Here is a 20,308-nt window from a genome sequence, read left to right as displayed (position 1 = left end):
GACGTAAGAACAGCCCATGTTTCCGGCTTGTCCAGCCTCACCGCTAAATACTTATCATCACAGTATCAGTTACTACAAAGCAACATGTGAAGCTGTTTGGATGCCTAAGATGTGAAAACGTTTCACCAGGCGCGGTGTTGGTGAGCACGACATCTAAGGAGTGTCGGGACAGCGATGCAGACCTGGACGTGGATGGAGATGACACTCTGGAGTACGGGAGAGCACAGTATCCTTTAGCAACACCGCAAATACAGAGCGAAACCAGAATTAACCTCCCAAACTGTGAATCACAAGAAAACCCATTCTCTTTTTGTTGCTGCTTCTCTATTCACTGTTAGAACCCAGCGAGTTGAATAAGTTTCTGTTCCCCTGAAAAGTTTCCCTCGTACCATCGTCTTTACCGAGTGAATCACAATCTCCTGTTTCTGCATTTTCTGCAAACTATATTAACACTAGAAAAATTCTCCATCTTAACAGGCATTTAGTCTCATATTCAGTCTTAAAATTTTCTCTTAAAACAAGTGCAAAAATCTGCCAGTGAGATGAGATAATTCCACTTATTTCCAGTGCTTATCCACTTGTTCCAGGGACTTGAATCAAGTGTCGTTTTATTGATCCTCGTGGGCTGATCTGCCCTCACTCAAGATTTTAAGACTGAATTAGAGGCTAAATGACTTGTGAAGATGGAGATTTTTTTTTTCTTCTACAGTGAATGAGTCACTTGCTGTTATGTCTGTGCTGCTGTACGTTTCCTAAGCGTTGCTCTCAGATACACGGAGACAGATGTAATCCCTTGCTCAGGAGAAAGCTCCAAGGAGACAACACTGAAGTATGCATCCCATTTTCTTTTTTATGTTTTCTTTTTTCACTTGGATAAGGCCAAAAGAAAAAAAAAAAAAAAAACAGTACAATATATGGTGACAAATTTACCACTCCCAATACACAATATGTAGTAAACGACTGATGTTTACACTGTGGAATTTAACTCTATATACAGTAAAAGCATTCATCCACATTTTTAACAATAATATCAAACAATAAAATATAGAACAAAACCGAACATGAGGTTCTTTTCCATTCACGCTCTATACAGAATCAGATAAGACTGCATGATTTTTCTTCCCATTTGCTCCTTCTGTCACTTTTAAATGTGTGTTTTCTTATGTTTTGCAGTAGCAGTATGCTGCCTGACTCCAGAGTAAACCTTGAATTTCCCAAATGGCCAAATGAGGGTGAGTCAAACAAACACTGAGTGAGTTTCACCACCTAACAAGAAGGAGTGACTGTTGGGAAATACATGACATCAGGTCTCCGAGTAAATACTCCTAAGCGGCATTGCTATTGTAAAAGTTGCCAAAGTAAAATCCCTCTATTATATTAAGTTTTCCACAATAATTGATGTATTTCTGTATTTGTTTGTATGTATGTTAATTCAGGGAGTCCATCCACCAGCAGTGCAGAGAGCGGCAAAGCAGATGGCAGCGGAGCCGGTCTACCCAAAACCTGTAAAAACACTGAGATAGAGACGTAAGTGTCTAGAATGAGTGACTTCTCTGGACTCTCACAGTACACAATGAAAGCGCATTTGGCACATTGTTGAAGATAAAAAAAAATACGACAAACAGGTTGTGATTTATGGTGATTTTAGAACAACAGTGAGCCTTGTAGGCATGAATGAAAGCCTGTTCAAAAATGATTGTGTTGCTTTTAGAAAGTGGTGATAACATACAATTGCATTTTAAAAAAAAAACAAAAAAGCAAGAATGAACCTATTCAATAAATCTTTTTTTTTAATTGATTGTACTTTTTGGACAGTAGCTACATGATATGTTTGCCTGCCTTCACATCACATGAGAAGCAGAAGGAGAAGAAGCTGTTAAATCTTGAATGTGCTCACTTAACTTGGAAGGCCCACATCCCAAATCAGGTTTATGAATTAATTTAAAATCAACCGTACACAAACTGGAGCAGATTTTTCTTGACTTTTGCCATTAGAGTTGGTTGTATTAGTATCAGTGTAACTAATAATTGTGATAATTACCTTGGACTGAGCCTCAGTGGATTCCCTGTCGAGTTTGCTTCCTTTGCTGAAACATTTATGCAATTTGCGTTGTTTCCAGTCAGCAGCTTCTGTGTAACACAAAGTAGAGCTTTAATATGTGCTTTCTGCACAGACTGGGAGTGGCTGCAAGAGAAAAAAAAGCATTTCGAGGCCACAGTTTACTACATTTAGTGCACTAAATGGTATCCTGTCACTTTCGAAGTAGATATCATGCCTTTGTTGTAACTGAATGCACAAAATACATATTACAAAGACATATTATTTGTAATTTGTGTAAACAAACGCAGTGACACGTCTACAAGTTAATAGCATGTGCACACATTTAAAAAAATGAATTTACTTGCTTACACTGATTTATTTAAGCTTGATCTTTTGATCTCTATAACAATAATAATTTTGTTGATAGTTGAGTGTCACTTTTTATGAAGTGTAATGGATCGATTTGTCGGCCAGCCATGTTAAAACGAATGACAGCTGGCATGTTTAGAGGTAAATAAGGCGGATTCAATAAAATGAAGTGCTAAAATGAAACTGACATCACTTGAAATTGAAATATTAACTGTCATGTGCGTGTGCATGTCATACAGTTGTGTGCAAACAACACAAACTGCGTGTGAAATGTGCATGAAAGAGTGGCAGTAGACATAAAACAAAACAGATTTAGAGAGAGTGCAATCACATCAAGCTTTTCTCTGACGCTTGCCCAATATCCCATAACATCCATCTTAACTGCTAATTGACAACCATAGAGCCCATTTTAATGTTTACTATCACATGACCTACCTTTTAAATAACTTGCGATGCGACTGTAAATCAACCAATCAGAGCTGAGTCCCGGAGCTGTAATGTGTGTTTTGGCTTCCCAGCTGACGTCTTGTATAGTTTGTGTGTATCACAGCAGTATGGGCTGTACCTGCCCCGGCTGCCAGGCAGTGCAGAGTACAATACTATATCAATGTGATGATATCATCAATCAAGGTGATAGGAGGCGACGCGTGCACTGTACACACATTTCATCACTGTTAATGCCTTGTATCCCGTCTGTCTTGCCGTACAGTTGGCTATGTTTGCGTGTATAGGCTATCCTGCGACTGTGTGTGTGTGTGTGTGTGTGTGTGTGTGTGTGTGTGTGTGTGTGTGTGCGTGTGTATGTGAGGACCCTGACACCTGCACCCCCACCCCTCCCTCCCCTCCTCTGCCTATGATAAATGAGACAGCGAATGCAGGCAATGTGATTGCTGCTAAATTTCACGCTCAGTGTCCATGTTGGCCAGCGAATAATTTAATCTGTCTTCGATTTATAAATGACTCTCCAGTGTCTGCCTAACTCATATGCGCCCTCCTATCTTCCCTCCCGTCTGTCCGTGTGTGTGTGATTGTGTGTGTGTGTGTGTGTGTGTGTGTGTGTGTGTGTGTGTGTGTGTGTGTGCAGACTCTCAGAGGATTCCACGCTGACAACTCTGGATGCACTTAAAGCACGGATACGGGATTTGGAGAAACAGCTGTCTAAAGGGGACAGATTTAAATGCCTCATCTGCATGGTGAGTATCAAGGTGGACAAATCAAACCAGCAGACCAGGGACAGAACCAGGGCAAACAGAGCATCATGAGCTCATTGTGATCTTTTAGGCTGCATTGAGATACCTGTTATTTTCTGTGATATCAGCATGTTCCTATATTTGTGTATCTTAAAACTTTTATTATAGCATTACAACAGCTCCTTGTCATTAGAGCTACTCCTGGCACTGTGGCACTTTATTGCTCACCAACTTTTCTTTTTTCTTTAACACACGCAAACACAGCATTACTGCTCAACAGCATTTGTTGGTAGACAACAATATTTCAGCTGGAATAAGTGAATATCTTCCTCTATACGCCTAGCTGAGTGCCGCTCCAATTTGTCACATGTTGGCCAGTGCAAAGACAAACCAACAAAACTTATTAACAAATGACAGGTTCTCATTCTTTCTTTTTCTTTTTCTTTCTTTCTTTCTTTCTTTCTTTCTTTCTTTCTTTCTTCATGACAAATTTGAAAATAAAACATCAATGCCCACTATTTGCACAATAAACACTGAACGTTTCTGCTAGCTCTTTGCCTGATGTTGTGTGTTATATGCTTTTGAAGGGAGCATCCTTAACTGCTTTTAATGTTGGTTCATGCCCCCATCTAGTGGCGGTTTTTTGAACTACAGGTAAAGGGTATTCACCTCTCTCTCTCACACACATTCTCTCTCTCTCACTCTCTCTGTAGGACACATATACAACCCCCCTCACGTCCATCCAGTGCTGGCATGTCCACTGTGAGGAGTGTTGGCTTCGGACGCTGGTAAACCATCAGTGATGTACAACAGGGTAACACGTAGACAATGTCCTTCCCAGTACAGGTTATTTCAGTTTTGTGTTTTCTTTCTTTCAGGGAGCAAAGAAGCTGTGTCCTCAGTGCAACACCATCACCTCACCTGGAGACCTGAGGCGGGTCTACCTGTGACACAGCCACTCACAGTGGTGAAGGGGCGGGGCTTCTGGTGGTTGAGCCTATCAGGGGTGGACATGAGGGCAGCTGGCCTGTCATAGAATCCCACCCTCGTCCTCCTCGCACCTTCCTGATCCCACCTGTCTCTCAGTGTAATCCTCAATCCTCTGACCCCTGACAGCTGGACGAACTCACAGCAAGCGTGACCTCCCCACATGACCTTTGACCTTCCTTAAGAGCCCTATGCGGTATTCATGTTCCTGCTGCGACTTCAGCCAGATTGGAAGAAGTATCTAAAACATACTAAGAGCTCAGGCACTGATGAAAAAAAAAAATATGGAAAATGCTTTGGGACAATATCAATTTTTGTAATCCTTTGTCTGTTTTATGAGGAAGATAACAAATAGTTAAATCACACGCTAAGCACATGTACATAGTTTTCTGTATGTTTGGAATGTTGTGTGTATATGATGTGGACTAGTTGAACAATCCGACTGTATTTACTGTACAGAGTTTTGTCTTTGCTTAGACCATTTATTATTTGTTTAGCTCCAGTAGATTGGAAACATAACAGTATAGTTCCACGAGAATTCAGGTTCATTTTGTCTTTGTCAATGATGTGTTTTCTTTGTATAGGATCATTAAATCTAATTTTATCAATGTTACTACAATAAAATTTGTGTCTAAAGAGTTGACGTTTCACAGAATCTTTTCAAAGAACTCGATAAGGGTGGGGGCAAACATGTCGACCTTGGTTTTTCTTAACTCCCAGGCTCAAAGGTCAGTGTGTTGATCAGGCCTGTCCACACACAACCTCGCCATGGTGAATGTATAGTGTATACATCCTGTAAGAAATGGGTCGGTGTGGGATTATCCCAGCCGAGCCCATCTCAGCCTGGAGACGCTAAACCCTGCTATTCTGAGCTTTTACCATCTCAGGACAGTGGACCACTTTGGCTCTTGCAACTCAAAGACGCAGAGAGAGTGAAAACATGACAAAAACGTAATGCAGTTGAAAATTCATTGCAGGCAGCTGCATGACCAGCCACCATTTATGATGTCAGGTTCATGCATGATGATGATTTAACAGTTGAATAACCTCTATTTCCTCATTTACACAACATGTTTTGAATGGTGTAATTAACAATATCTTAGCAAGGAAAATGTCTTTCCATGACTTTTCCTAGACATTCCCCGGAGCTACTTTATGTACAAACTGGTGTTTTTAGGTTTATGCTATCACAGAACGTAACAGAACAGAAACTTGGCTGATTGCTCTTCTCTCAAGCAGCCGAGATCCACTGGACTTTCCAGTGTGGACTTTCTAGGAATTAGTTATATCAAAGGGTTTCTGGTGTTTCATCACAATTTAAAAAAGAGAGACAGAGACGGGGAGTGGGCTCCACCAAGCCACAGCTGCCATGACATGAAAACTGTTCATGTAAAGCCCCAGCTCTTCGTGACCTGCTCAAGATGCTACCTGTGCGGATGCTGCGGATAAAAACAAGCCAGCATGCACTCGTGGGATTGGCCACTGAGCTGATGGGAGGCGGAGGTAATTCAGACTGACACTGAGCTGCTTCGGTGTCGGTCTGAGTCACACACACACACACACAAACACACATACGCACACATACTTCTAGCACGCTGTCACTATACACAGTCCATTAAGAAGCCTGGCCAAAGACTAATCAGCTATTCAATCACTGTGAGACACCCAGACCACAAATAAAGGCACTGCGAGGAAAGGTAAGGGGAATTTTTGACTTCTTTTGCTGATGCTAGAAATATAATGATAGCTGTTCACTATTAGTTTAGGAAATGCACTTATTTGCATGATGCCAAAAAAGGAATTCAATTAAAAAAAAAAAAAAAAAAAAAAAAAACCTCATAGATTACAAAGTATAAAAAACACAGAGGAGATGCAGTTACTTCTTTCTGGAAGTGAGTTAACTAAAATAAAAACACTTAAAGGCTTGTACTTTGAAACAAAAGAGGTCAAGAAAGGTTCATGATATTTGCACTTTGAGTGAATTTCTATGAGTATGTGCTGGTGGTTTACTGAACCAAGAGCAGTGATTAAACTTATGTGCTATACACTGTCTGTAAAAATACTGTACAAAGCTTAAAGTGGAGATAGCATGTTACAAAAGGTAGCAAAACTGTGACAGGAGCCTAGTCATTTGACATCTTAACTACAAACAGACAGTTTAATAATGCAGTGCAAAACTTCTTGAGCACAAGGGACCAAATGGGATGTCACTGATTTCTGTCGCTGGTCTAATCTAAATGTACAGGTGAAATCTGTGGCATGAATAAGATAAAGATGTTCAGAGCCTGGTGTGATGCTTTTTTCAAGTGCATGCATTAGAGTCCTGATTACAAAGCAATTGTGCTAATGGGAGATTCTGATTTAATTGACTCAACGGTGTGCCAGAAACATCAATCCTCTCTTATCACAGGTAGCTGGGTCACCTGTCCTGTGCCACCTGGCCCAGATCCAATTAATCCTCCTGACTGACCCGCCACGACTTCATTAACACGCATTTTCTAAAAGCAATCTCAGTGGCTCTGGCTGTCTCACCAGCCCAGCACCACGGCTCAGTCAGCAATTAGGGCAATGGACGGCTTTTTCATGTCGTAATTTAGGAAACAAGGGAGTAGAAGTTGTAAAATATCAATTGTTAGTGGCCACTGGTGGCTGTAAGTCTGCATTTAACCCTTTGTTCCCTCCGGCCAGTGTAGTGGTCAGGAGTGGCTAATACCCTGGATCAAAGGATTAGCATTAGCGCTGGATCCTTAGACCTGTTAACAGGCGAGCTGGTGAGTGTGCCAGCACCGGGGTCAGACCGAGTTCCCTTGATGCTCGCTTTTGAGGTGACTTATTTAGAATTCAGCCATGCAGGAGCAGTTTGGAGCTTGCATGGACAGACTGATTCTACTGTTGCATAATATTGGATAACTGGTGTTTTTGTCTTTACCAAGTGGCCAAAGGAGGTCATTTTCACACTATTGTGTTGAAATTACACAATAATCAAGCAATTCACTCTGCAGCACCATGTACCCTATTCTAAAAGTGGCTGCCGCACCTCTAAGGCTGGATTTAACTGGCACCAAGGATCTGATTTTAATCTGCTTGTGGCACAGACCTGAGCATGTTTCTGTCTGTCTGTCTGTCTGTCTGTCTGGTTCTGTCTCTCTCTCTCTCTCTATCTTATAGAAATGTCAAAACCCAGGCCTGTAGTGCTGAGCGGCCCCTCGGGAGCAGGGAAGAGCACCCTGATGAAGAGGCTGCTGCAGGACCATGAGGGCGTCTTTGGATTCAGTGTGTCACGTATGTTTGTGCGCCAGCCGGCTTTTGGCTTCCGTGAAACATCCTGCCGGGAGAGGAAGTAGGGCAGCAATCACCTGCAGTCACACACTCTCAGCTTGAGTCTGAGGCCACTTTGTGTCATAATACCTCATCCCCTCATGTGCTCATTTGCATGGTTCAACTTCACCATCAACCACTGGATATTAGTTAGAATTTATCACTTTATCCATGGATGGGTTGAAGTTACTGATTTTTTTTTTTCTCTTGCAGACACAACAAGAAACCCTCGACCAGGAGAAGAAGATGGCAAAGGTACAGTACAATTGTCTCATTTTTGCCATCTGACTGAAATGCAATCAAAGTGTTACATGTTGGTAGTTCAAGTTTTTAGTCCCTTCAGTCTGGGGTAGAATCAGCATACTTGAGGATATGTGTGATTTGGCCTGCAGCAGCCTTGAACTTGAACTTGATTTGAATCTGTCGACCTGAAATGAAGAGTGTATTTTATACATATGGGAAATCTGTGTCTCTGTTAGTGTCAAACATTACTTTAATAACCAACATTTAGGTTAGTGCTGTCCTGACATTACGTGTCTAGGGATTCCTAATGAAGTTATCACCAGTGAGACAAAAGTGACACAAAGGACGGCTCTTATTGGGCCATAGGGGGCGCTATAATAATGCCTCAACATTCAATGTTCCTTCATGCCACATCTTCACAGAGATGTGAAATTTGGTCTAGCTATGTTTCTGGACATGCTGATTATTTGTACTTGTAGAGCACAAAATCCAACATAAAATTGTGATTTAAAACCTTTAAAAATCTTCTTATGAACCATGGCTGAATGAGGTGTTAAAAAATTTGATTGTAATTATTTGGAAAGATATCGCATTTGGGATATGAACCACAATTTTATTGCAAATGATAATGTCTGCATCATAGTATTCATTGTCACTGAAAAAAAAAAATTAAAATGATTTTTGCTGGGTGTGTATCAAACAGATATTTTCTTATATCTGGAAAATGCAATTATTGTGAAATAATAATAATGCATTTAAAATTATTTGTTTCACACAGTTTACCTGCATTATAAATTGCAGCTCCTGTGATTTGGATATCGCACTTGGCCATATTGCAGTTTTGATAATATTTTGATTACGTGTTCAGCCCTATCACATGAACCACAGTCAGAATGAAACAGAGTTTAATGAGTATATTAATTTTGGTACAGCACTGCTTTCTGTAGTTTGTGAAAAGGATTGGTCCACAAATGACCAAGTTATTATCCTTTTCAGAAAATCCACAAAATGTCTGCTGCACAAAATACTCAAATCATGAGACTGTAGCCATTGCACTTGAAATTATAGGCCATTTTATTCTATGATAGTTGCCCAGCTGCATGTTGATATGTTGAGTTTTGAAGGAAATGCAGCCATTTGAACTTCTGTTGTGTTAATAACAACAACCCCCACAATAATTTGTGGGAATTTCTTGTCACACTGTCATAACCAGGTAATTCCTGTTAGCAGCCTCTGTTTCTTACCTTGATTATTGCCCAGAAATCCTTTCACATTCACACGTACCTCCCCTGCCTCCCCAGTCAACACTGAAGCCCACAACACTTCTTACTCCCAAGTGAACTGCACAAATGGTTCTGTCCCCTGTAGAGCTCCTTTAATATAGAGGGATCAACCTTTCTCTGTGCCTTTTTTGTTTTCTCCATAGGGCTGAACAAGCTCCCCATGCTTCTGGGGGCTACGTTACTGCCCGTAGCAGACGTCTTATCCTCTGAAGAGATAGATATGTCAACCTCATTTTCGTGTCCTATCGAATCAGAAACCACAGATAAAGGTGACCTCAGTGTGATTGCTGATCACAGTTTTAAAGCAGAGGGACGGGGGTTACTTTCATCATCCTGGCACATTTTCTCATATAAAGAATCCAGGCATATGGCAAAACAACAAACAAATCAATGATCATAGGAATTCAGATCAGACAGTCTACACTTTGGAGTAAAAAGCTTTTGAAAATAGCCCCCTGTGATGCCTCAGTTAGCGATTCCCGTTTCCACTCCCATGAGGTCTTTGTTTCCGTAAAAGTATTTCTGCTGCCGCATTCCCCACTGTGGCTGTTAATGCATTGATGATTTGCAACCAACCATTAGCATCACAGGAAAATAATTTGACTCTGCCCATAGTGACGTCAGCTCAGCGTGTTGATCCTCCACTCTGGTTTGATCTTGGCTTCGCTGCAGAGAGTAGCTCTCTGAGAAACAGGGTTACATCCCCCATGTGTATTTGGTTAACCTACTGAATGTATGTCACCTGACAATCTTAAAATCACAGCTGTTCATGTTTTAGTTACTGAAAATATGGGACACTGTATAAATGTTCTTTCTGTAAACAATCACACACCATATATGTGTAACAGATCAGTGGATCTTTCTGGATTATGGCTGGTTATTTATTTGATTTATTTATTTCTATTTTCACAATTTCTCCACTCAAATAGTTTTCTAAGTTGTTTTATTAAAGTGTTTTTTTTTTTTTTTTATCAACTTTGCATTGTTTTCAGGCTTAAATCTACTTGTTTACAGCAGAGGCTGTCCCTACCCAGCGAGACCGCTCGCTTTTCTCTGCAGATCCTTACTTCAGGCCGTGCAGACTCTTTGATGTTGTCATGCTAATGATTGTGTGCTATCACAGTGCTCATTAGGATGTGGTCTTAGTGGTAGTGCTAGTAACTTGTTTGCTTGTAAAAAAAAAACTCTACTGTTTTAGATTTTCATTGGTTTTTGATGATGCTAAGGAGTAGGCCTGTGGATCTGGTGTGGACAACACATCATGCTCTGGTAGAGTTACAGTGATGGCATGTAAAGTAGGTGTCATCTCTGCATGCACATGCCTGAACCTTTATCTGTTTACATCAGCTGCATGTCAATACACTGGCTGATGACTAAAAAACAGCATCCAGCCAATACTACATACTCACTAAGATTAGCCTTTGTGCCTGGATTTGCCTTCATTTTGTCTGTGTTCACCTTGATGTTGCACATTGTGGTGTAAAATGGGTCATCCTTCATCCTTCATTAAATTGTGGTGAGCGCTCCATTTGATTTGCATCGCCCCCCTCCCCCTCAAATTGTTTTTCCCCCATTGTGCACATTTTCAAGGAGGAAGTAGATTCATTAATGGATGTTGCATGTTTCAGACTACCACTTCACAACCAGAGAGGCTATGCAGGAGGGCATCGACCAAGGAGAGTTCATTGAAAACGCAGAGTTTTCTGGCAACATGTATGGAACAAGGTAAAACACAAATCTGTTTTGAAAAAGTGATGTGTGAATATAAGTGTATGTGTGCTGTTGTCTGTGCACTATTTGTGTCAGTGTGCACTATCAAAGTGTCATGTTTACCTACAATCGAGGACCTCATTGGAAAAACAGCAGGTCTGTAACACTGATATGCCGTCATTGATCCTCTTTTACAGATGTAATGAATATTGGAGCTGAATAGCTGTGCTTTAATTTGGCAAAATGAACTGAACCAAGTTTCAAATTATTGTGTGTTTTTTTCTTGGTGGCTGATGTGACTGAAGGAACAACAAAGTAAATCAGACTCAAGTGATGATAATTCAACTTGCAGTAATGACACTCAACAGGTGACACCAGTATGTTGGGCTGAAAACCGCCAGTTTTTCGCCAGTTCTCTCTCCAGATGTTGAAAGACGTTCCTCCACAAGCACAGCTACATATAAAAGTGTCTGTTAGTCTGACCTGCAATGAATATTTTTCCAATTTTATTTATACGTTTGAGCATTTTTAGGCAGTAATGTACACCTCAGTTTCTCTGCCACTGAACTGGTGATGTGGGTCACTCTGCCTCTCAGAGCCGCCAGAGCACCAAAGCCAATTTCATTTGTTTCATTTCATTTGGCTTCAATGGGCAGCTTTGATGGTGATTGCCATAATGTAATTTCAAGGCTTTTCTACTCTGTCAAGCGTAAAATCCAGGGGGAACAGGCTGAATCTTTGCACAAATTTTGGCACAATAATGGATAAATTTAAAGATACTCAATATTGGCATTGATCCCCAGCTTAAGTACAAACTATTACCCACATTGGCTCAGCCCCAGTAGTTTTTCCAGTAAAAAATGAACCTGTTGCCCTCTTGCATAACAAAGCACTCTAAGGCTGGGCTTCAGGCCACCAGGATCAGGAGGCTGTGTAATGGTCTGCTGACAGATGGAGCCTTAACCTCCAGCAGGTTAAAAAGAGCAACGCTGCAGCTCAGCAGCCCCTGTGTCACATTTAATCTCTTCCTCTTATTCTGAAGATAACACACTCACTGCAGCAGGAGTCAGTGGATGCTGAGCAGCTTGGATCAATGTTGCTATCCTCTTACCTTAACTGCTGCATGTGAGGAGCACAGAGTTACTTGATTACACACTCAGTGCCTGCTCGGTCCTTTTTTTAACCCCATCCCTGCACACACGTACAGTCCACGCTATTTAAAATGCTGGGATCTTTTTGTTTGGTTGTTGGTTTGACATAAGTTTATGTTGTAACCATGCATGTATTCTCTATTCAGCAAGTCTGCAGTAGAAGATGTGCTGGCCAAGAACCTCATCTGCATCCTAGATGTGGACATCCAGGGTGTGAAGAATATTAAAAAGACTGACCTGAACCCCATCTACATCTCTATTCAGCCCCCGTCCATGGAGATCCTGGTAAAAGTCTAAACTCACCCAATGTATTTCATCATTTCCCTTTAAGTGTTTTTTTTTCCCCAAGCGTTACCAATTAAGTAGTTTAGCTTGTGCAAAGAAGGGTAAGTGTCATATTGTGACAATACATCATTGTGAGTATTTGTTGTGGTTATATCATGATTGCAATATGAACTATGGAACATGTGGATACATGTTTAGTATTATCGTTATCTGAACAAAACGTCTTTGACATGCCGCTGAATTTGGAATTTGATACCTAGGATTGATCCTGTGAAAAATAAAACGTTGTTGTGTTGCCTTGCCCAGGAAAAACGTCTGAGGGACAGGCAGACAGAGACGGAAGAAAGTCTACAGAAACGGCTGGAGGCGGCCCGCATTGACATGGAGCTCAGTAAGTTTCCCTGCAGGTCTGCTAAGGTATCTACTCAAAGGAATACTCCGACATTTTGGGCAGACCCTTTTTCCCTCTTTAACTAGCCTGAGACAAGATGGTTAATACCATTTTCACCTCTGTACGTCCAGTGGTTCAGTTACTACGTGTAGTATTTTGTGTTAGCTTAGCATAAAGGCTTGACGTCTATAGGAGTCATTAGCCTGGCTCAACTGAAGTGAAAAAATAAATCTCACAGCAACTCCAAAGCTGCCTTATTTACACTGGGTATCATGTGGATTTGAAATACAAAAAAAAGGGTCATTTTGGAGTATTCCTTTAAGTTTGTTATGTCAGATTAAAGGTAACCATACTGACTCCATCCTCTCCTGTAGGTAGTGAGCCGGGAGTGTTTGATGTTGTTATCATCAATGATGATTTAGAAAAGGCCTACCAGGAGCTGAAAGATGTCCTTAATGAGGTGAGCAAAACCATAAAACAACACAGTATAGCCATAACATAACATAACCCTGGAACTGATGATCACTCTTGTATTCTAATTCTTATTTATTTATTAGTTAGTTAGTTAGTTAGTTAAATGTACTACCTGCCCAAAGTCATATAGACCCTCCCACTCCTGGCTGCTGGTTACTTTTAATATCACTGCTCCACAAATTTAAGCTTATTCTATTGCATTACATTCATTCTTATTCCTCATGTGTGTTTTAACAGGAAATCACAAAAGTCCAGGAGGCCAAGTCATAAGAGGTGAACGGCAGCACAGCTGATTCTCTTGCTAGGTCCCTTCCAGGAGAACCAACGCCTTTGACTCTGGCCTGAATGACTCCATCTTCACAGAATATGAATACACAGCAATACACAAAAAATCTTTTCTTATCCTCTCAGTAATATGGTCAGAGGTTTTGGTCAGTACAATCACATATTCAAACATACGCTGCTGAGATGGAACAGAGGGTCTGGGAATCTTAGGCTTATTTTCTTTGACAGAGAAAATGAAGGCACATGATAGATGTAGTACAATCAAATGGTCAATATCTAGGACTGAAAACCTCCTGGCTCAGCTGCCACGGAGAGAAACACCAGGAACCACTGCCAAAACAATCAATGTTATATTACGTCTTTATAATCAAAAGGTCTGTGTTACACAGTCGAGCTGTGTGCACTGTGAGCACATGTTGACATCAGCTGTCATGCATGATGCATAAAGCTCATAAAACTGCATTACCTGTGACACTTTTATCACACTTTTGCTCATTTGTCCTGTTATTCATTTCTGACATAGTAGCAGTTAATTCACACATAGCCGAGTGTAATGTTGGATGTTATACTACCTGAAAAAATATTTGCAGATGATTATGATATGTATTTGACGAGGGGAGACTCAAGCTCACATGCTGCAAATTATCCACACATGCGGGAAATCTGTGCATGTGAGATCACACCCATGTGCTCGTTGCACCTACAGGATTTGCATGTATGTTTGTGTGTTTGTATGCAAATGAGGCTGAATAAATGCTATGGGGACAAAGGCTGGCCACTTTTGTTCTGTTTAATTGATCTTTTATTCAATAAGCCCTTTGATTGGGTTGGAGACCCAATGACATTATGCAGCATAAAACCTGGAAATCTAGAATAAATAATTTTTCTTCAAATCAATTTTTTTTTTCATTTATACATTACAACCATATGACAGAAGATGTAAATCCATGAAAAGTAAATCACCCAAAAATATGTGGTTCATATCTATAGGAGGAGCTTGCAAACATTTGCCACTTTGTAATATCACTGCACTGTTGCAAAGCAGCAAAATAAACCAGTTTCTTACATCACAGCATCAAGACTTTACAACTCATGCATCAGTACGCACGCATTGCATGGATTAAATCTTTTCCCTGATATGTTTCCATAAAAACCAAAGCAAGAAAATCCCGCACACTTGGACATATACAACCAAATGTATATGTACACTTTGAACAGTTATTAAGACGCATCACATTTTCACAATCAGAGGATAATATAATAATTTTTAACTACAGTATCTAGCCCTGCTCTAGCTAGGCAGAGGACAGCCACACAGAAACAAATAAACCTCACGGCTTCAATGCCAAAATGGTTTTGGGAGAGCAAATCACACGTCGTGTTCTAGTTTGTGTCACTGGAAGAAAGGCCCCTGGAGTTTGGTGCGGACCTGGTCTCGTTTGATCTTCCTCTCCTTGAGGTAAGCTTTGAGCTTGTCTGTGGAGAAACACACCATGGAGTCTTTGTGTTTGGACAGAGTGCCATGGCCACGCACCCAAGGGTTCTGGAGACACTCGGCTGCGGTGGGTCTCCCCCTGGAAAAACAGACGTTATCAAAACACGGCTCACACACTAAATGGAATGAGCGCACACTTCAATCATGTGCTACATAGCTAAAACAGAGCAGTAGTGCACAAACCCTATGCTTTCTTGGTCCTGCATTTAGCCTGAACAGTAGGACTGAAAGACCTAAAAACCTTTAACGCAATGGTTTGTCCAATAAGGCTAGAGTTGAATAAAGGAAGGGGAGCTTGAATTGTTTGCAAATGTTTAGTTAATATTTCGGCTGGGCAGAGTACATATACAGAGAGACGCTCACCAGGCTTTGTTGTTCAGACTGCTCTTCATGAAGTTTATGGCTCCCTCTGACAGACCAGGGTAACAGTGTCCAAACTGGATCTTTCCTTTCTTGATGTTTCGGTCTCGCTCCCAGCTGAGGTCTGCGTGGAAAGGGCTGTCGGCACTCAACCTGGATGACAATAAAAACAAACATATCAAATTTCAGATTGATATCTTAATGCACTCATGAGTTATAGCAGGTTTCGTAAAATGATCCTCCCTTCGATTCTTTTTAAAGGCAGTTTTTTTGGGGAAACGGTATCGCATATCAAAAATCTCAATAATACTTTTTTTCCAGCTTGGTCCAGATTTGCTATGTACCAAAACTCATGCCGACTGCTGAAAATTTGTAGGAGGAGCAGCAAAAAACTGCTCTGGAAGAAACAATATGATGTGTTTTCATGTGCATCTCTAATGAAACCCAGAAAAAAATCACAACAAATGTGTCATTCACTCTCTCTAAATAATCAAAGACTCCCTCTGTAGAGTCATTTCGATGTCCTTTTAAATATCTGCTCTGATTTTGTGCTGACTGTTTTGAAAGAATAGGCATCACCTTGGCCAAAATCATGGATATGTCATTTTGAAACTATGTTTTTTCCAGTATAATGTTTCACCATAAGCATTAATAAAGTTTAGTATAATCCACAAATCACCCTACATCTCTAAACTTACATGATGAAAGCCAGAACTCCCACAGCCCAGATGTCCGTCTCGGGCCCAACGCCCTGTCCCTCCAGGATTTCTGGAGCTTTGGGAAGAACTATGTAAACTGACAAAAAAAAAAAAAAAAAAAAGCAGATCGAGGACATTTTTCATAAATTAAAATGTAGTGCTATTGCTGGAAATTAATATTCACTCACATGCTAAATTAACTTTAATAAGAAAATCAGTAAGAAATGGGTAAGAAAAACGATAATAAAATGGACTTAAGTGTTTGTTAGGCTATGGTAGCTAGGATCAACTGAGCATGAGGGGGTGGTGAGGTTAAGCTGAGTTATTTCCATCCATCAAGCCGTCCTCTCTTGACGAGTACCTTTGCTGGTGCTTTCTGTTGAAGGTCACGACAGTCAAAAAGGATTTTAGTACATGAGAGCCAAGTTCAGAATCAAAGCATTTTACCTACATACTATAATGAGTCATTCGAACTGTAGAGGAGACACACATCGTTAGGAGGTCAGTACCTTTGTTTTCAGACAGGCCCTGGAGGTGCTCGATGTGGAGCGGCTGGCCGGGGGTGAAGGACTGAGCCGAGCCAAAGTCAACAATCTTCAGCTGCTTGCGCTCGCTCACCAGCATGTTGTCCGACTTGAGGTCCAGGTGGATGACACGGCGGCCGTGCAGGTAGTCGACAGCGCTCAGGATCTGAACCAGCAGCTCAGCAACGTCAGTCTCTGCATACACATCTCTGAGAGGGGAGGAATGTAGACCGAAGTGAAAAAATGGAGGATGGCATGTGGGACAAATGAATGAGATGTGATACTAATAATCAATGCAGCAGTAACTTCTTCTGGGCAATCACAGTGTTTGTTAAAGGAATATTCCACTGTCCACTGGCAAAATACCCCTTTTCTGTCTTACCCAGACTAAGACAAGATGTTCAATACCATTTTCACCTCTGTACGTTCAGTGGTTTGGTTCCTATGTGCTAGCTTAGCATAAAGACTTGAAGTCTATGGGAGTCATTAGCCTAGCTCTGTCAAAGTGAAAATTGGGTAAATAAGAGAGCTGCTGTAAGTTGCTGTAAGTTTTTTTTTTTTTTTTTTTTTTTTTTTTTTTAATTCACATTTTGCCCAAAACATTGGCGTATTCCTTTAACTATGCACATTATAGCCAAAACACTCGTCAAATATCATAAAATTGCATCAAAACAGACGAAATAGACTGTCTCATTGGGTAATTGTGACCTTACATCATTCTTCCTGCCACTTTACAGTGGCAAGAGTTTGGCAGAGGGCCAAGTTTGGCCTGTGGGCAAAGATCTGTTGCACAGTCCTGCTATGTTTCTCATCTCCTGAGACTAAACAGAACATTTATTTTGGAGTCATACAGCGGCCACTTCAGTCTGTGTTATTTCTCAAAAGAGCCCCTTAGGAGAAACAAAAAGGAGATTAAACAGAAACTTAGGGGGCTTTCATATCAGGGACTCAGGACTGGAGTCCACTTGGATGAGGTGGTCTCGAGTACAGTCCAGTGCAACTGAGCGTGGTCTGCATGGTGTGTGATCTCTCTCTCTCTCTCTCTCTCTCTCTCTCTCTCTCTCTCTCTCTCTCTCTCTCTCTCTCTCTCTCTCTCTCTCTCCTCTCTCTCTCTCTCTCTCTCTCTCTCTCTCTCTCTCTCTCTCTCTCTCTCTCTCTCTCTCTCTCTCTCTCTCTCTCTCGGAGTGTGTAGAAATGCAAACATGCTTGGGTGCGGAACAACATACCTAATGTGAAACTCACCCATAATTTAGAGGATTTCCACTGTAATGGACAAGGTCCCTTGATAAAGTCTACTCTTTACATAAACAAATGTTTTTTGTGACACAGGTTTTCTGTGATTTATTTCTCACAACAAAACAATGTGCAAGTACACACTGATGCTGTTGTTCTTGTTTTTGATGCTTCCATAAAAGACTTTTCTAAAGAAATGCCAGCATGCTGGGTGCATGACAGAGAAAGCAATGGTGTGTGTATGCGTGTGTGTGTGTGTGTGTGTGTGTGTGTGTGTGTGTGTGCGTGCGTGCGTGCGTGCGTGCGTGCGTGCGTGCGTGCGTGCGTGTGTGTGTGCTACCACTCCTACTCAGCAGACCAGTAACAAGTATTATTTGCAGAAATCATTTCTTTCATTTTAATCTAGTGAGAGTACCAGAAAGGTAAGATTAAAATGATCAGAACAAATCAAATAGTTAGATAAGTTGTTAGTCACATATAATAAATTTTATGGCATTCTTTGCACTACTTTACTTAGGGAAAAAAACAATCACAGAAAGCACTTGTAAACAAGCACTTTGTATCACTCGTTCAGTGTTTACTGCCATGAAAGTAAAGGCATTATGAGTTTATGATAAAGCTGTGAGTCTTAATAATTTACATTTGTTTAGGAATCAGAAATGTTGGAGAATTTCAAGAATATTTTTTTTCCAAAATGGATATATAGTGTCATTCCTATGGATAAGAAACAGTTCACATAGTATTTGATCTCTGTTTTGACTGTTTTTCTACCTTGCAGCGAGGCTGTAGAGCAGCTCTTCACCAGGACAGTGTTCCTCCACTAACACCAGGGAGCAGGGAGTGATGTAGGCGGTGTGCAGCTGGACCAGGTGGGAGTGGTGGAGCCTCTTCAGCAGCTGGTACTCCCTCAGCACCAGCTGCCTCTGCTCCGCCTGGTAAGGGGTAATCTTGGCAGCAAACATTTGCCTGCTCTGCTCATCTCTGCACTGGACCAACACACTGAAGCGACCCCTGGGAGAGACCAAAAGAAAGAGTGAGAGAGGAAACTCTGAGACAACCTGGTGCCTGAGAGAGCAGGAGACGGAAGATACACACATGCACAGACTGAATTAGAGAGACCTGCACTGATATTGGTGTTTTATTAATTATCAAATATCAATCAGGTTCAAGTCCACTGTTCATGTCATGGAGGTTCCTCCCTGATCACAGCTGTATAAAATTACAATTAAATTTTTATAGTCATTTATTTAGTTGCCAGATAATTATTTCTGTATATCAACTCTTTATTATTAGGAAGCAATGAATCCCAGAAATTTTCTGCCACTGAATAAAATAGGACACCTGGCCATTAAGAGCTGCTAAACGTAAAATAATTGCAATACTATGTGTTTCACTGGACTGTTTTAGTGCTGCATGTTTATTCAGCATGACATATACAGTCAAAGACAGAACTTGTTTAAGAGCTAGTAAGAATATTTTTTGTGAAATTTCTACCTGTTGATCTCAGACAGGAAGCTGTATGTCTTGTGTGTTGCTGACCCACCGGCCTTTGACCCCAGGGACTCAGTCTGGATGAGAGGAATGTGAGTCTCTGCAAAATACAGCAAATTCAACATAAGATATTGTGAATAGTTACTGTGTATTATACTGTATTGGATATTGTATTGTCTATATTACTGTATTGTCTTGTGTAGAAATGCTACTGGTTTACTATATTCATTGTATCTTATAATGTTAGATCATTGCTGAAAATACACATAAAATCAACAAGGCTAATTCCTAGTGCATGGAAAAGTGTCAGTTAAACTAAATCTGTTTCTGATTTACTGTATCTGGTCACTGATGGAAAAAAAAACACCACATAAAACAAAAATCACACATATGTGCCAATGGAAAACAAAGCATTTTTCCTTGCCTTCAGGATGAGTAGCCATAACAACAGGCGGCGAGGAGTCACTGAAAGGTCCTGCTCCTGTCTTGGTGATGCAGCCCACCCTGAACACATAAGAAGCTCCTCTAGGTAAGTCCCTCACCACAAAACAGCTGTCGGTCACCTCCTCGGACAGGACCCTCCATTCCCCACCTGAGGAGGAACACCGCATATAGTATTTATTGCAAGAACTGCTCTATACTTACACATTTTATTGCTTCTGCATTAGATTCAAGTATGGCTTGGCAGTGACATGGTTGGATACCAAGCTATTGCTGACGTTAATTTCAAGGGAAAGAGGGTTTACATCCTTGATTCAAGACTCCAAAGTAAACCAGTAA

The 20,308-nt window shown here is 40.9% G+C and overlaps 3 protein-coding genes across 8 annotated transcripts in view; 2 read left to right on the top strand and 1 right to left on the bottom strand.

Moving 5' to 3' along the window:
* rnf220b (ring finger protein 220b) overlaps positions 1-5,223 on the top strand; it is a 29,228-nt gene extending 24,005 nt beyond the window's left edge. Inside the window, exons 9-15 of the mRNA XM_030050483.1 lie at positions 130-226; positions 770-829; positions 1,174-1,232; positions 1,437-1,527; positions 3,495-3,603; positions 4,314-4,388; positions 4,479-5,223. Of these exons, the coding sequence (XP_029906343.1) occupies positions 130-226; positions 770-829; positions 1,174-1,232; positions 1,437-1,527; positions 3,495-3,603; positions 4,314-4,388; positions 4,479-4,550 (563 nt within the window). The 3' untranslated portion in view covers positions 4,551-5,223. The remainder of the gene's footprint in view (positions 1-129; positions 227-769; positions 830-1,173; positions 1,233-1,436; positions 1,528-3,494; positions 3,604-4,313; positions 4,389-4,478) is intronic.
* Positions 5,224-6,133: 910 nt separating this feature from the next.
* guk1b (guanylate kinase 1b) lies at positions 6,134-14,501 on the top strand. Of its 6 annotated transcripts, none has more exons than XM_030050492.1 (9): positions 6,134-6,284; positions 7,754-7,869; positions 8,119-8,160; positions 9,575-9,700; positions 11,060-11,156; positions 12,439-12,577; positions 12,884-12,968; positions 13,343-13,428; positions 13,680-14,496. In XM_030050492.1, the coding sequence occupies exons 2-9, from the start codon at positions 7,758-7,760 to the stop codon at positions 13,710-13,712; spliced, it is 720 nt and encodes a 239-aa protein (XP_029906352.1). In that variant the 5' UTR covers positions 6,134-6,284; positions 7,754-7,757; the 3' UTR covers positions 13,713-14,496. The 6 variants fall into 6 exon arrangements, with proteins under 6 accessions (XP_029906352.1, XP_029906351.1, XP_029906355.1 ...); XM_030050491.1 differs by having other exon boundaries at positions 12,884-12,972; positions 13,347-13,428; XM_030050495.1 differs by lacking the exon at positions 9,575-9,700.
* obscna (obscurin, cytoskeletal calmodulin and titin-interacting RhoGEF a) overlaps positions 14,500-20,308 on the bottom strand; it is a 48,403-nt gene continuing 42,594 nt past the window's right edge. The window contains exons 69-76 of the mRNA XM_030050473.1: positions 19,953-20,120; positions 19,532-19,628; positions 18,809-19,048; positions 16,790-17,013; positions 16,642-16,656; positions 16,281-16,377; positions 15,586-15,735; positions 14,500-15,301 (exon numbers count right to left, since the gene is read on the bottom strand). Of these exons, the coding sequence (XP_029906333.1) occupies positions 15,121-15,301; positions 15,586-15,735; positions 16,281-16,377; positions 16,642-16,656; positions 16,790-17,013; positions 18,809-19,048; positions 19,532-19,628; positions 19,953-20,120 (1,172 nt within the window). The 3' untranslated portion in view covers positions 14,500-15,120. The remainder of the gene's footprint in view (positions 15,302-15,585; positions 15,736-16,280; positions 16,378-16,641; positions 16,657-16,789; positions 17,014-18,808; positions 19,049-19,531; positions 19,629-19,952; positions 20,121-20,308) is intronic.

The sequence above is a fragment of the Myripristis murdjan genome, chromosome 4 (assembly GCF_902150065.1).
Source record: "Myripristis murdjan chromosome 4, fMyrMur1.1, whole genome shotgun sequence".
NCBI lineage: Eukaryota > Metazoa > Chordata > Actinopteri > Holocentriformes > Holocentridae > Myripristis > Myripristis murdjan.
This window is presented reverse-complemented; position numbering and strand designations above follow the sequence as displayed.

Excerpts from the sequence above, each read along its gene's own strand:
- guk1b (XM_030050492.1), top strand. The coding sequence starts at position 7,758 with ATGTCAAAACCCAGGCCTGTAGTGCTGAGCGGCCCCTCGGGAGCAGGG. Across the intron at positions 7,870-8,118 it reads CTTTGGATTCAGTGTGTCAC|ACACAACAAGAAACCCTCGA; the intron begins GTATGTTTGTGC and ends TTTCTCTTGCAG. Across the intron at positions 13,429-13,679 it reads TGAAAGATGTCCTTAATGAG|GAAATCACAAAAGTCCAGGA; the intron begins GTGAGCAAAACC and ends GTGTTTTAACAG.